This window comes from Anarrhichthys ocellatus, unplaced genomic scaffold, assembly GCF_004355925.1.
Source record: "Anarrhichthys ocellatus isolate YVR2014 unplaced genomic scaffold, GSC_Weel_1.0 scaffold126, whole genome shotgun sequence".
Lineage (NCBI taxonomy): Eukaryota > Metazoa > Chordata > Actinopteri > Perciformes > Anarhichadidae > Anarrhichthys > Anarrhichthys ocellatus.
In genome coordinates this window covers 169,549-185,736 of record NW_022280156.1, presented here as the reverse complement: position 1 = coordinate 185,736, position 16,188 = coordinate 169,549, and the positions used below count along the sequence as shown (strand labels likewise).

At 41.8% G+C, this 16,188-nt stretch overlaps 1 protein-coding gene across 3 annotated transcripts; it reads left to right on the top strand.

Annotated features, from left to right (window-relative positions):
• The first annotated feature begins 528 nt into the window (after positions 1-528).
• LOC116399750 (MORN repeat-containing protein 4-like) lies at positions 529-16,169 on the top strand. 3 transcript variants are annotated; one of them, XR_004213855.1, is made up of 6 exons: positions 529-661; positions 2,337-2,411; positions 9,419-9,533; positions 12,682-12,791; positions 13,980-14,269; positions 15,411-16,169. XR_004213855.1 is itself a non-coding variant. In XM_031877135.1 (5 exons), the coding sequence occupies exons 2-5, from the start codon at positions 2,345-2,347 to the stop codon at positions 14,144-14,146; spliced, it is 459 nt and encodes a 152-aa protein (XP_031732995.1). In that variant the 5' UTR covers positions 529-661; positions 2,337-2,344; the 3' UTR covers positions 14,147-14,561. The 3 variants fall into 3 exon arrangements, 2 of the variants coding, with proteins under 2 accessions (XP_031732995.1, XP_031732996.1); XM_031877135.1 differs by lacking the exon at positions 15,411-16,169 and having other exon boundaries at positions 13,980-14,561; XM_031877136.1 differs by lacking the exon at positions 15,411-16,169 and having other exon boundaries at positions 2,334-2,411; positions 13,980-14,561.
• Positions 16,170-16,188: the final 19 nt, after the last annotated feature.

The window sequence follows — 16,188 nt, the reverse complement described above, 5'->3', positions numbered from 1 at the left end:
CAATGAAAATATTCAAAGCTCAAAGTTCAAAGTTGGTTCTGGCTTATTAATGATCCAAAAGTTGGGAGTCCAGTTTTTTTTATTTCATTTGGGTCACCTTGATTCATTTTGAGTGAATTATTGGCTTCTTCCTCATCACTTCATTTAAGAAACCCTCACCACCTCAGTGCAGCTGTTTGAGCGCACAGGGAGATCAATAAATCAAGTTCCATAAAAAGTCGCCAAAACGCGGGTCTAATCACCAAATTGAAACGTGAAACGAGCCGCTGTCGTTTTTATAATCCTACAGAGACGGTGGGCAAAAGGCATAAAAATAAATAAATAAATAAAAACACGGCAAGGGCAAACGCTGTGAACGGAGCGAGCACTCGGGCTAATTAAGTCGTTAAACCCGTTGCCCTCGAAAAAAGATGTCTCCCGCGGAGGGCTGGACAACCAGGAGAAGGAGGCAGCCAATAGGAGGACGCCTTGAGGCCAGGTGGCAGGAACGGCGGCCAATCAGCGCGCGGTACCTTGCGGAGACGCTGAGGCAGCTCTGCCGGGGAACCAGCGAGCTGCACGGGGGGGAAGGAAGGCGAAATTGTCGCTGAGAGGAGCAGAAATCCTCCGCGTTGTTTTTCAGTGATGTAGAGAAAAAGGAGTTGCTCTTTAATAAAAACAGGTAAACCGTTTATTCTATTTCTCCAGGGAGCTCACTGTGTGTGTGTGTGTGTGTGTGTGTGTGTGGGCGCGCGCTGACAGCGTCATGCCGGCAGGATGAAAGGGATAAGGGCGCCGTTACTGTGGCAACATTAGATGGAGGGATACACACTCCTCCTCCCGTTTCTTATGACAGCGCGCCTGATGGAATTTTTTTTTGGGGGGGCAATTACGCAGCCTGATGAACGGGCTTCAGATGTTTCCTCTCGCGCTGTGAAGCCTAAATGTTTGTGTGATGCTCCTGTCGGCGGCGGTTTGTGTGTGAGCTCATTCTGAGGACAATAGAAAGGAGAAGGATGGCCCTTTAAGAGACGCACAGCAAAACACAGCTGGTCGAACAAATGACAAAAAAAAACAAAAACAGAAACTGGAAATTTAAAGTGCCAGACAGCTCCAGTTCAGACAAATAAGAAGCCTAAAATGAATAAAAACACATCTGTTTTACCGGTGTGTTGCTGTCACAGCTGGATCACCGACGTCACATGGTGAAGCCGTGTTTAACACTTATCTGACACAAGCTAAAGGGCAAAAGTACGTGGAAACCCGCATTTATGTGGCAGGTGATTCACTGATATTTAGAAAGAAATGGCAACACGCTCTTCAAGGCTGCATCAAAACAGCTGTAAAAGCCGTTGTCTTATTTCAGTTTGTATCTCATTAGTTCCTTGTAATGGCAGATTCCAGTACTGCGGAAAATAATAATAACAGAGTCCTACAAGTGTTTCAGCATGTGGAACCTTAAAATCGAGGTCCGGCCGGATATTATTTCCTCCGCGTTAATGTTCCGGTGTGCAAGCATTCATAAGAAACCACAAAATCTGTTTGTATACATTTCCTATTGAGACGAAAATCAATGTTTGGTGTTTAAGAGCTTCCGGAGTTCTGTTGTAGCCAGCGGACATCCGGGTCAAGGCTTCCTCTTCTCTGCACCGATCATTGTTTAGAGTCCGATTATCAACTTGAGATGCGAGGATGGAGCTGTGGTTGAGAGACGGCGTCTACAACCAGATTCCTTCAACGTTTTTACACTCAATTTAAAATGTATTTTTAAAAGCAATTGGTCAATGGTGAAGACAACTCAAACTACGAACGGAAACCAGAAAGCTTTCAATATTCACATGCATTTCTGACTGTTTTCAACTGTGAGCCAGATAAACACCAGTGTTGGACCCAGGCGGGAACCTCCGGTTGTGAAAAGTGAAGCCGATGCTTCATGTCTTAAAGCTGCATTCTCTCTAGTGTCCAGCAGGGGGCGACTCCTGGTTGTATAGAAGTCTATGAGAAAATGACTCTACTTCTCTCTTGATTTATTACCTCAGTAAACATTGTAAACATGAGTTTATGGTCTCAATCTCTAGTTTCAAGTCTTCTTCAATACAGCATGATGTTCATTTAGTACATTATGGTCCATTTAGTTTCCATCCGTAGCTCGCTGCATAATCTGGGCACAATTTGTGCTGCAAAACACCCTGCAGAGGTCAAAAAGTAGCACTTAACCTATGATGGATTGAAAGGTGGACACGTTACTATAAAAACTCTCACTGTGTGTGTGCGTGCGTGTGTGTGTGTGTGTGTGTGTGTCACAATAACTCCCGCTGTTGATCATGGGTCTTTTGTGTTGTCGTGTGTGTCAGCAGCAGGACCCATGACCCTGACACGAGGTTCCTTCAGCTACTCCAACGGCGAGGAGTACCACGGCGAATGGAAAGAAGGCAAGGCTGACCCGCTCACTCTCACCCGTCCATAACCGGCCACGTTTGCATGCAGAGCAGGAGTGTTGCAACAATGTGATTGAGACAATAATGCACTTTCAAAAGGTAGAGCCTGTGTAAATGCCACACTTGTGTTAGATTTGTGTAATAAGTAATCACATAAGCAGCGGCATTTCTTTGAGTACGTGTTCGGCTGTACGGACAGAAGTCAGTTCTGGACTGTTTCTGTTATTAAAAGGATAGTTCAGATGTTATGAAGTGTGTTTGTATGAGGTTCTCCTCCACAGTCAGTGTTCTACTACAGCAGATGAGTTTATAGAGACAGACAGGAGAACCAGCACGGGAGCAAAGCAATGTTCTGCTGAGGACGTATTTTAGACTCCTAAAAGAATCAGTTGTATTCAAGTGTATATAAATATATATATATATTTATATTATATTTTCAACGCTTTACTTTGTCTTGAGACAGCGATGCTGAAGCAGTTACCTCTCTTCAAAGCCACCAGACTCCTTTGACAAACAGTGATTTTACCTCTCAGAACACAGGAGTTGCTGGTTTACCGCTGCCTCCATCAGTTAGTTTGTTTGTGTTATTGTGTGACTTTGGTTAGTTCGGATTCACCACATTGACACAACAACACAAACAAGCTAACCGATTGAGGCAGCAGTAGACAAGTGGTTGTCTCATGGCGAGGTTAACTGGCAAAGATATTCCAAACGTATCCAACATACAGCGATCTTTCCCCCAGGAGACCGCTGCTCGCTCCCCGTGTGAAACGAGAAGTCAGTGTTGATTTGTCGCATAACTTGCGTACTTCATTAACAGCACTTCCGTGTTTGTATTTAAGCCAAACAATCATCTTTTTTCCGAAAAATAACTCAGTAGTTTTGTTGCCTAAACCTAACTGAGTGTGAAAACTGAAGTTTATTTTGAAAGGACCGTATGCGGCACGGAAATTGAGGAGTAACTTTTCATAAGATATGACACGAATCATTGTGTGAGGATACGTTTCCCTATAGCATCACTATTACACAACGTTTAACCATGAAAAGGAAGAGAATCTGAAACGATTGCATGAGAGTCTTTGGAGCAGAGACGGATAGTTGTCGGACTCTGCTCGGTGCAGGACGATGCTACGCTATGATTGGCCAGAATGCCCTCGAGGGGCGGGACAAAAGCGACTACATTTGCCATCAAAACTAATTGGACGTCCAGATAAAATGTGCAGAATTTTCCCTTTAAGGAAAACCTATCAGGATAAAACGGTTAAGCCTGTAAATATGATTTATTTTTTAAAACTGTGCTTAAAGAAAGTTCTCAGCTTTTGAGGGATCTCACGTCAGGAGGAAAGTTGAGCGTACCGTCAGTGAGTCACAACAGCAAAACTAAACAAACCTGAAATCGCACAGATTTCATCTAACAAGCAAAAAAAAAAAGAGAGAACTGATAAAAGGTGTCAAGCTGAAGTCAGTAACTAGAGGAAAAACGTACACACATGCACACACAGACCATCTGGTGCCAGTGAGCCCACTGAGACAGGATATCACACTACCGAAACCAGTATTTGCAGTTTGACAAAAACACAGAGACAACCTACAGGGCAAGGTTAAACAAAGAACAAAAGTTGGCACCAAAGCAGGTGTTGGACTGCGGAGAGGAACATATGGTCTCTGCACGGTGAGCACAAAACTGCTAAACTGGTTTGGCTCGGATGCTCCGATGAGCTCGGCTTTATTGCACAGCAGTGTTTAAAAACGCTTCTTTTTTTTTTTTATTGCTCTCCTGGAGGGTTCATTTGTTCTGGAGCTTTTAGTCGTGATCACGTGATGAACTCGATCCCGTGTCATGGAGTTCTAAACACTCCTTTGAAAGTTAAATTGAGACACTTTAGTTGTGGTTCTGGAGCTTTCGATCATATCACATGATCTTCATCTGCCTTTCTGTTTTATGTCGACCACGTCTGCATTCCATTATAAACATACGTGTAATGCGATATAATCTGCTTAAAGCGCCGTACCATTATACCGATAAGCTGCCACACACATCCATAATCACATCCATAATGCTTTATAACAATAATCATAACATATTATAATGATGTTATTGATGTGTTATATGTAAAGTATCATAATATGTCAGCTGGTCACTCACTGACTTTTTAGTTTTGCTTTAAGTAAATTAAAAAAAACTCTTCTTTTTTTCACTTTAAAGCAAACAATGACCACTAACTTATGACATCCACAATGATCCACTCCGGGGAGTGACCAGCAAATACAAAGTATTATAATATGTGACCTTATAAGTCATAATAAAATGCTTTATAATGATGTAAAGCATTATGAATATGTGCTTACAACTGTAATTAAACAGAGCTTTGGGCAGATTGTAACACATAAGTATGTCTAGAATGTGAAATAGACACGAGCCTCAGCTAATTGGTAAACGAAGAGTCCCTGAAGTTTGAACAAACACAGTTCCATCTGCTGATGAAGATCATGTGTTATGATTGAAAGCTGAGGTTCAGCAGAATGTCCTCAACTCACAGTCAACTTACTCTTTTGATTCTTTATTATCTCACGCACCTTTCTTTACCGAAAAAAGGCAGTGAGCTGCGGTTCAACGCAGCAGAACAAAGAGCGAGAAGAGAACAATGTTTTATTTCTAGTTGTCATTTGTGTAATCTTAAAATATGTCAGCTTGCATCGTGATGAAGATTAGTTGGACTGTATCTACATATTACTCCCTTTACACCCATCATTCTTTCCCCCATGCTGTTAACAACTCTTTAATAACTCTCACCTTGTATAGTTACGCGTATAAACAGAGATAAAGTTCTCCTTTCAATATATTTTATTGCACTTTTTTTCTAAAACGTGTGCGTTTCACACTTTTAGCGCTTTTGAGTTAAATGAACACAGCTGACTTTGCTCTGTAACGTGTAACTGTGTGTGTGTGTGTGTCGGTGTTGTGATGAACACAGACTAATGTGTGTGTTGTGTCCATGCGTGCAGAGAGGAACTGTTTGCACACAAACATGTAGCGGTGCGCCGGCCAGAGGTCTACGGTGTCACATGAATAATTGAGCCGAGCGCCGGTTGAAGACGGGCCCTGCTGGGCTATCAGGTTACAGGAAGCAGGCCGGGTACATGCACGAGCCATTTACTACTGTACTGTACTGTACTGTACCGCGCAGTCAGTTAACATCGATGCATCACCGCTATTGATTGACATAAAAGCCGGACAAATTCAGCTAAAACCGTAATTAGCCAGAGACCGCGACCCGACACGAGATGGAGGAGAGGCGTAACAAAGCAGCTGAGTGACAGATTAGAGTCTGGACAGAGCAAATCCTGCCCCCCCCACCCCTCCTCCTCCTCCTCCCCTCCCCTCCCCTCCCCGTCCCACCCAGTAAAAGAAAGTAAACTGTTAGCTTTCACTTGTTGCCACTTGATTTCTTTATTTTCAACAGCACCATTCATACTTGGATGCTCCTCTTTCACTTGAAGGAAGACGCTGTGTTTGGCGCTTTGGTCCACACTCCACAGATTTGGTCATATTTCAGCGGCTGTAGTGCGTGAAATCTCTCCGCCTCGGGGGGGGGGGGGGGTCACAGTCGCTCGTCAGGGGTCTCCCGCAGGCTGAAGAGTTGGATTTAAGCCCCTGTTTGGCCCTCTTCTTTACCCCAATATACTTAATGGAGTCCGGCTTGACACACACACACACACACACACACACACACACACACACACACACACACACACACACACACATCTGCACACATGGATGCAGAGCTCCCGATTTAGTTTCTCCAAATCTCCCGTGAAACCCTGCTGAGATTAGGCAGCGAGCAGCACAGTAAGCAGCCCTGACAGATGGACTGCCTAACTTACTTTGCCATTAGCTGGGAGCGAGGGACAACACTCACTAGGGCTCACCTTTGCCTCACCCCCCCCCTGCCACGCAGCCTGCCTCCCCTCTTGTAAATCCCAATCTGCTGTCAGGGATCCCCTCCCACCACCACCACCACCACCAACAGATCCTCCTCTCTCCTCTCCTCTCCTCTCCATCAGCTTCATGCCACTTGGCGAGCTCACAGTAAATCCTATTCCTCGCTTACAGCTGCCACGAGGAACCCCGGGACCTCCTCAGCCCGCGTCCAACTGTGCCACACATCCAGTTATTCTCCTAAATCCCGCCGGGGCGTGCTGCTAAATAGAGGCCTGACGAGGAGAAATGCTCCGTCTCCTTCGACTGCCACCTCCCCTGTTCCTGGAAATTAGTCACGGAATTAGAGAGAGAATTAGGTCTCACCTCTGTGGGAACATTTTAAGAGGTGAAATATGAAAGAGAGCCCCTCACCTTTTGTCTTTTAGCACCAATTATGACTCTCCTGAACTGCTAACTTCAAATTTTGCGTTAGAATAATAATGTTTAACCAAGAAAAACTCCACATACCTTCCAGTGAGGCTCTTTATCTTTATGGTATTCATATGAATGTTTGTATTCATTGTGAACACTAACAGAGTACATCACAAGCTGTAGAAAAACATGGAAGTCGCGTCTGTGACATCACCCACATGAAGGGACTATTTGAAGAGGGAGAAAGTCCAGATCAGTGCAGTGCGAGGGTGAGCTGTGATAGGCCGAGAAACCTGTCAATCAAGCCAACACGTTTCCTAATTCACCTGCCTCCTGCAGATATTAGGTGTGAAGCTCAGAGCCCGGTTACATAAGACACCTTAAGATGTTTTCTTAAAGTTTCCTTAAAACAAAATAGGTTGCACACAAAATCCTTTAGTCTTCTCCTTAAGCTGTCCTGTAAACATCCACTTAAATATTTAAGGGTTTCTTAACTTACTTCAGGAATCCCTTAAAGTTAGTTTAACCATTTCAAACTGGAATTATTCACCCCTTAATATATGTCTGACAAAGAAACGAATGAGACGCTTAACAGAAGGCGGTATAACGCTGTGCTTGTTCTTTAAACATTTGTGTTGTGTAATTCATCTCTTCTACATATAACATCACCTGTATAGACTGGCTCTGAATTGTATGACTGTTATTGTATGTATATTAATGCCATTCATGTTTATCATGTGTGTGTATCGGCCATTTGACATGTCACTGCAGGGTAAACACAGGTGTAATTATTTCAATTGATTGCGGTCCCATTCTGTTTCGTGTGCCACAGTCATTCCAGCGAACCAGCGTGCACATCCCACCGAAATGGAACAGGGCCATAAATATTGTTTTTAATTACACCTGTGTTTACCCAGCAGTGACATGCCAAAACGGCCCCATTGTATGTCAGTGTTTGTATGTGCCATCACCATCTAATGTGTTATGTATTGCATGTAAGTGGACCCCAGGAATATTAGCTGATTAGCGGGGCGTCAGTGGGGATCCATTAAATAAAGAAATAAACACTTAGCGACGCACCGCTGACGCCATCTTAACCACAACATAGTGAGTTTATGGCAACAAATAAAGAAAATGAATGCAGAACTATTTGTGACAATCACGTGATCGCGCGCGCAAAGTAAAACAAATTTGGAGGTGCACGACTACTTGCGCCGCACGACCATTGATTACGTCATTTTCCTCGTGCCGGCTTCACTACGGCGACTATAGCCGAAGATACAAAGTGCTCTGTGCAACCGGCCTCCGATATTCAGCCACTCGCACGACGTTTGTGCTGCGAAGCACATTCACAAACAACGACCTACTTATCGCCATGTTTCATCATCTTGACTTCATATTGACTTAATCACTGGTTACTTTCTTTGTACTGTGATGGGAAAAAAAAACTTTTTGGAAACGTAATGAAAAGTGTCGAAAAGGAGAAACTGTGATATTCGTTTGTTACTTTATAGCCCAGAACTCACCACAACCTGTACTGGGTTAACAGATGGTGGAAGTTCATGGTCGGGTTTTCACTTCAATCTCTTATGCGAAGAGGGTTTGCTCATGAATAATACCCTGGGTGAAATGAACACATGGGATACAATTGGTGATGTGAGGCACGAGAAACATAACCTCCAATATTGTTATGTTTTCAAGGACAGAAACAATGTGCTTTTGAAATATTGACGGATTTCAGTAAACATTTCTTTCGTAGTTAGTCGGTGACCTCCAGAGATGGTTTGGGACACAAACAAGCCGATTGACCTTTGAAGTGCTCGTTATATAGATCCTTGAGAAACATGTTCCGAATGCAACGTAGCGACGCAATATTTTCAATATCATCCAATCATAAAAAAAAAAACACGATCTTAGAAGGCCAAATAGACTCATGTATAAATCTTCCGTTTGGTATCGTTCAGTTATTATACTTCATAACTGCTTATTGTTTCCTTTCACTACCTTCAACACACACTGCTGTGCTGCTCGTTATAGAACTGTACATATATATATATATATACACAGACAATTCAAATGTACAAAATACTACAAAATATCAATGAAATAAAACCCGACCAATACTGGAGTTCTGATGTTTACGTTTGAGAGTTTAAAACACATCATAGCAATATATTGACCAACATACTTTGAAACGTAATCATGAATGCATTTGTGGCATAAATCGTACACGTTATTAGTTGTATATACATGTTTATATACTGTATATATACATACATGCATGTATGTACAGTATATATATATATATATACACACACATATACACACTTGTATACCAGCACAAAGTAAATAACAAAATACATGATAATATAAATATACCATATGACACTACTCATTCAAATTACTGTATTCTTTTGCGACTTTAAATATTTGCTATATATTTTTGACACTTTGAGGCTTTTTGTGCCTCATGATTTCAGTTTCATATCATCATCATCATAATATATATATATATAAATATATATATATATATATATATATATATATATATATATATATATAATAAATATATAATAAACTGTACCTAATTTGCCAGAAACAGTGTCTTTAAAGTACCTGCCTGAGTTGTGTGTGTGTGCCGCTGCAGGTCTGCGTCATGGCCTGGGTCAGCTGACCTTCAGCGACGGGACGTGCTACACGGGACAGTTTGAGAACGGCCTCTTCAACGGCTGTGGGGTCCTGGTCTTCCCCGACGGCTCCAGGTCTGTGCTCACACCTCTATATTGTTTCTCTCCGTCATCCGTTTGTTTTTAGAATTGTTAATTTTTTTATGAATAAAGATTCCCTTAAATCAAGTTTATTTCAATATTGTTCAAGGAGGTTCTCAACATTGCGACGGCTGAGCCTGCGGCTAACAGCTAACAGTGCTAACATCCAACAGTGCTAACAGTGCTAACATCTAACAGAGCTAACAGTGCTAACATCTAACAGAGCTAACATCTAACAGAGCTAACAGCTAACAGTGCTAACATCCAACAGTGCTAACAGTGCTAACATCTAACAGAGCTAACAGCTAACAGTGCTAACATCCAACAGTGCTAACATCCAACAGTGCTAACATCTAACAGAGCTAACAGCTAACAGTGCTAACAGTGCTAACATCTAACAGAGCTAACAGCTAACAGTGCTAACAGAGCAAACAACAGCAACAGTGCCGACATTGTGACATTGTGACTCTCTGCTCAGGTGGACGTTACTCCACTACTGTATATCTGTACATAGCTAATAGTTGTTTACATATAAATTAATTCTCTGAATATTGAATTAAGCACCTTTAATAGTAGCTGCCAAACGTTCAGCTCTCAGTCACTGGGGAGACATGTTAACTTTAGGGCTGCAACTAACAAATATTTTCATCCTCAGTTACATTTCTGTTAAATCGATTTATCAATAAAATGGTTATTTTGTCAAAATGCTCATCACAACTTCTCAGAGCCCAGAGCGATGACTTAAAATGTAAGTTAGTTCACTTGGTGTGTTGGTTTTCCATAAGCATCTCTATCGTCATGCACTATACTGTGAAACTCCTGACCCTGATGTACTGCAGCGCTAACTCAAGATTATTTTAATTATTGATTATTCGGTTGATTGTTTTTATGATCAGTCCATGAATTTGTTCAGTCTTTGTCATCAGTGAAGATGGTGAATCACAGTGTCCCAAAGCTTCAAATGTTTAATCTCACCAACGGTTCAAAACCAAGAGATTTTATATTTATACTATCACAACAATATAAAACAGCAAAAAAGCAACAATTAGTTACATTTCAGGAGCTGGAAACAAATAGTATTTGGTGTTTTTGACTGATGGATTATGATTAATTGATTATCAAACATGTTAGATTATTCTTTTACTAACTTTCATCACTTACATACACTATGTTATGAATGTCCCAAACAGGTTCTTATCATAAAGACATTTCATTTATTAGCTTCAGAAAAGTCTTTAGAAAGAAACAAAGAAGTAAAGAAAGTCCACCGCATGTAAAAAGAACTCCTCTGTAACTCCTGAGGTGTTGGAGTGCTTTCATCATCTTAATATTTTGAATGTCAGATTGTGTTTGAAGGAGCTCTTTCTTGCATTTGCTACTTTTCTTCATTTAGTTATCAAAAAAAAAAAAGAATAAGTTCATTAAATAGGATGTGGCTCTGTGACCCGGAACATTTCTCCCCAATTCAGAGTTTTTGCTTGTGTTGCTCAGCAGAGGAGCAACGCTCAAGTGGAGCCGAGGAAGTTGAAGTGGAGCCGGCTCAGGGCCTTCTGTTGTCTTGTCGCTTGGGAGAATCACTAATTCTTCACGGGCTTTTAAAACACTAAAAACATGTTGTTTTTTTAAAAGTGTTAATTGAAGATCTGTCCTTTGCATATGAAGATAGTTGCAGTCCTTGCACTTGAAAGGAGGCTGTGAGGAGTGTGTCGCTCCTTCACGGAGAGCGGCAGCGATAATGAGCGGCGGGTTAAAGAGCAGAGAACGTCTCGTTGACCTGCTGGTGTTTTGGCCGCTGATTCTAAATTCCCTTTTTATCAGTGAATGGGGGGAAAGAAATCAGGTGACGGTGAATGTCACTGGTTGTTTTTCTGTGCTTCACCCTGAGTGTGACCCAGATGAATTAGTTTTAATGAATGAATTATTACTATTATTATGATTATTATGAAGCAAGACATCCTGTCGACGTGTTTGAACTCTTCTTCTGCTCTCTGGCAGTTCGGCCTTTTGTCTGTTTCAAGCTGTTTGACATTGAAGTGATGGCGTTTTGTATTCCTGCTGTTTGTGTTTTAAAAAAGGCTGATTTCTCCCGATTTCATCTCTGTGAAAGTGTGAAAGTGAAAGAATGTAGTCGAAGGCGTTTGGTAAAAGCTACTGAAAAGAAGAAGCTTCATCGGGGGATTGTCGTCCTGTTTGGATACAAAGATGCACAATGTTGTGATGCGTCACATACTGTAATGCCTGCGGTGTGATGTCATCACTGTATTTATGACGACTGAAGCTGCTCTGTAAACCTCTCTCTCCCTCTACACGGCTTCTGACCGCTTCTGTCGACTAGAACTGACCGTTTCTAAGCGAACAGATCGAGTGAAACAACGACAACAAGAAATGCATTTTAGATTTCCCAAAACATTCTGAAAAAAGATGTTTAAATGAGGAAAGCTTTTGATTGTTTGGTCACAAATAGTTTTCCCTGTTTGCCACTTGCTGACATTCCAAACAGTCACGGCCCATTGCGCTGTAAACAATGTTCATATTTGGGGACATTCAGCAGCTGCACTGCAGCGATCGGATGGTTTTATATCACCACATCCATCAGTGAGCGGGAGGACGAGAAATGAAAATGAACCTGAAATCACATAAAATATTGAATTACTTCGTAGCGTCTCTCCGCTCTGAGGAACGACAAAAATAGAGCAACATTTCAGCACCGCTGCCAAGTGGACTCGGCATTAAAAAGCACATGTGACGGTGTTTTTGTAATTACTCTCTGTGACAGAAGGTTACACAAAGGTCTACGTTAAAATAGATCAGTTCATCTAGAGAGCGACTGGAACAAACCTGTCTGTCCGTCAGTGGGAGTAATTACAAAAACACCGTTTTCTTCTTTACTCCGACTCACAGCTCCAGAAACAGATGTTTCCATAACGGCGTTCTGTGGATAAACTGATCACATGTTGGGGAATCTAAATGGTTACTTTCTCTCCTGAAAAATATTAATACCAGTTGTTTTTTTTTTAAGTTTAAAAGTGTTTTTTTGGTGGGTAAAGTATGATAAAGCTGGCAAAGCTACGGGAGTCAGATTAGAACGTGAGGCAACTTGTAAATAACTTTTTGTGTGAATATTTGTTCTTTTATTTTCCAGGTATGAAGGTGAATTTGTTCAGGGCAAATTTCAAGGCGCCGGCGTCTTCACTCGCTTCGACGGGATGAGGTTTGAAGGCGAGTTTAAAAGCGGATGTGTGGACGGTTACGGTAAGACTTCACTAACTCTGCTGCTGTACGTAACAGCAGCGCTGGAAAGTACTTATTTGACAACTTTTGTTACTTTGGATATTCAGATTAACGATCCAAAATATAACCAACTGATGAATTATGATATTTATTATAGATTAAGATAAAACTTTATTGATCCAGAGGGACGTTAACAGGCAGCAGCATGTAAAGTAATGTGTCAGCTGCAAGGTGGGGCTCATTTTAATTAAAGTACAGGAATGCATCAATAATTATACGATATTATTCTGCATAATGAGTATTTGTGAAGGCTACTTCAGGTATATTTTGAAGCTTATACTTTTGTACGTTTACGTGTGTAATGCAGGCAATCGTCCAGTCGTGTGACGGTAAACTTTTAAAGGCATTTAAGAACATTTGGTGAGGTTTATTTCAGTCTCTCAGCCGGACTTTGGGTTCATTTGCATCACTTTAATGTTTATTTCTTTATGTTTTATGCTTCTTATAATTGAAGATTGTGTCACTTCTCACAACTGAAGGGAATGTTTTGTATCCAAGTTGTGTTACAGTCCTCTCCTCTCCGATTCTCATCGTTATAAATACTTTTTGATCATATTAAACGGTGAAACGTGTTAATTGTCTGGACTGCAGCGCACCGTGTGTGCGTGTCGGCTCGTGACTCTCTGAGGGTAATCAACACGTTTTTTATTTGAGGAACCGAGACAACATTTTTGAGCCGGTAAAAATAGAGACGGAACAAAAAGATTCCTGCAGGTTCCTGAGAGCCAACAACCTGAAGTCAGAGCCGGTTGGAGTGGTGCTTTTTAAAAGGAAGGGCCTCATTTCTAAATGTCTTTTATGCAGTTTTTTTGTTAAACATTAACCAGAGTTCAGTAACATGCAACACTAGGCCATTATACGAAGGAAGCAAGAAGTCAAACAGAAGATCAAGGAGATGAAACACAAAGAGATTCTGAGTTAAAGCAGCTTAGTTATTACCGTATATTTAATAGAGTTAACGAAGGACGAGTGAGAGAGTTCACACAGCCGTGTTTGGGGAAAGTTTTGTGTAGTTTTTGGTGAAAACTTACTTCGACCTAAACAGAGCCTCTGAAATGTGTCGAGATAATTCATGTCTCTTCAGAAACAGATTTCTGCCCTTTTTTTGTGCTTTGATGAAATACATCACATGAAGTCTTTTTGGTCCAGGAGCGCTGACGTTTTTGGACGGAGGTCCTGGCGGCGCTGGTGGCGGCGGCAGTGGCAGCCATGAGGGCCTGTTTGAGGCCAACCAGCTGATGAGGCTGGAGAACAACCAGGGAGCCGTGCAGAGAGCGCAGGCAGCAGCCGCCAAGGCCCGAGCTCTGGCCATGTGACGAGGACTACATCACCCACAGTGCCCCACTATGATCCTCCTCTTGGGTTGAACAGCCGATTGTTATTTAAGAAGAGATTAGTTTCATTCTCGTCCTCAGCTTCCTTCGTATTGTCAGTATACGGTAGGTTACTGCGATCTGTTTTCTTTTACATATATTTTAGTTCTCATTCCTGTAACATTGAGAATTCTCTGGAGTAGAAATCAATCAATCAGCCGATATGTGTCCACTGTATGTAACTCTTAGAAAGCCGCTGATTCAGGGTCAGCTGAGCCAAACACAGATTCAAACACAACTCTGGATTCAAAAGTGCGTATTGACGTTATCCACACGAAGTGAAGACACTGTGAAAGGGTTTTAGTTCTAAAACGAAAACACGGACAACACCATGGTAGAGACCTCTCAATCACAGTGTAGCCCCTCCCTAAAGCATCCCCTGCTTTATGGTCTGTGTGACTCTAAATGGACCATAATGTACTAAATGAACATCATGCTGTATTGAAGAAGACTTGAAACTAGAGATTGAGACCATAAACTCATGTTTACAATGTTTACTGAGGGAATAAATCAAGAGAGAAGTAGAGTCATTTTCTCATAGACTTCTATACAACCAGAGGAGTCGCCCCCTGGTGGACACTAGAGAGAATGCAGCTTTAAGACACTTTTCAGACACGTAGGTTGCTTCTTGGTTTAAACTAGACTAAATTTAGTTAAAACGTAGGTTTGGGGGTTCAATAGCATTTTAGCATTAGCATTAGCCATCTGAATGTCTTTGAAAACAACCTGTTAGTCCCTGATTGACTCCCTCAAGGATTCTAATTAGGTTCAGGTTTTAACATGTTGCCTGAGAGGGGCAGGCAGGAGGATTCTTATTTGTTGCGGCCTAATTAATGTTTACAACCTGTAGGTACAACCTGAACATGAGGTGAGCTGTAGGAGACAGGAAGTGTTATTTATAATAGAGACCGAATGTGAAATAACAATGCACACTTTATCGTTAACAAGCTACTCATTAGCTGCAACTTGTTGAAGTCATTTAAAAACTAAACTAAAACTTAACTCAGACATCAAAATATATTTTTAACTCTTCAAGTGGCCAAATCAGTGCTTACTGGGTTTCCTGGCTTCCTGTTCAAAGGCGTATCTGTTCTTATTGGTGCTCTAGTATTTAAATATGAATTCTGTACTATAAGTTAGCGAAACATCAGAAGCGTGTCGCTCTTGTGAATGTGAGCAGCATCTTCTGTTGTTTTCTTTCACTCAGTGCCGTTACAGCTGATGTCTGATCGCAGATCAGCGGGAACATCCCCCTCAGTGCCGAACCACACAGTGCCAACAGGCTGCAGCTGATCCAGAATCAGTGGCTCACTGACGAAACTCAACGAAGTCAAAGATGAATTGCTTTCCAGCCCCGTAAATCCCTCACAGTAGCTCTACTGCTCGTTTTAACTGACCTTAAGACCGGTGTTTGGACAGAAAGGGTGAAGCAAGTAAAATAGTAGGTGGGACGGATGCTAAAGCTCCAGGTGGTCCTCAACTAAAGCGATTAACTTCTCCATATATTTACAAATCTACGTCCTAACAATGGCAGGTACTTTTCATCGATGCATTGCTTTTGTTCTCGGTTACAGAAACATTTTGCTTACCGGCTAAACAGAAGCAGGCCCTCATTACCTTCAGTAAAAAACGCTGTGAAGAACTTTCTTCCAGAGGAATTTAATGGCACTTTCAGCTCTTTAAAGTCTTTGGGATTTGACGCGGCGTGTGAACGGCCCCTTTACGCAACTCGATTGTTCTCTTCTTCTACTTTTCACATCCCGGACGTCACGTTCAATGTTTGTGTGTGTGAACCTAAAACCACCATCTCCACTTTAAGAGGAGGAAAAAAATAAAAAAAGAGAGATGCAAGCGAACCAACAAAGCACGAACTAACATATTTAATACGTGCGTCGTGGCTGCTGGGGATCAGCGTGTCTGTGTAATAAGACTGTGTAGACGTGCCGTGTGTGTGTGTGTCGTACTGTGGGTTGGGGGGGGGGGGG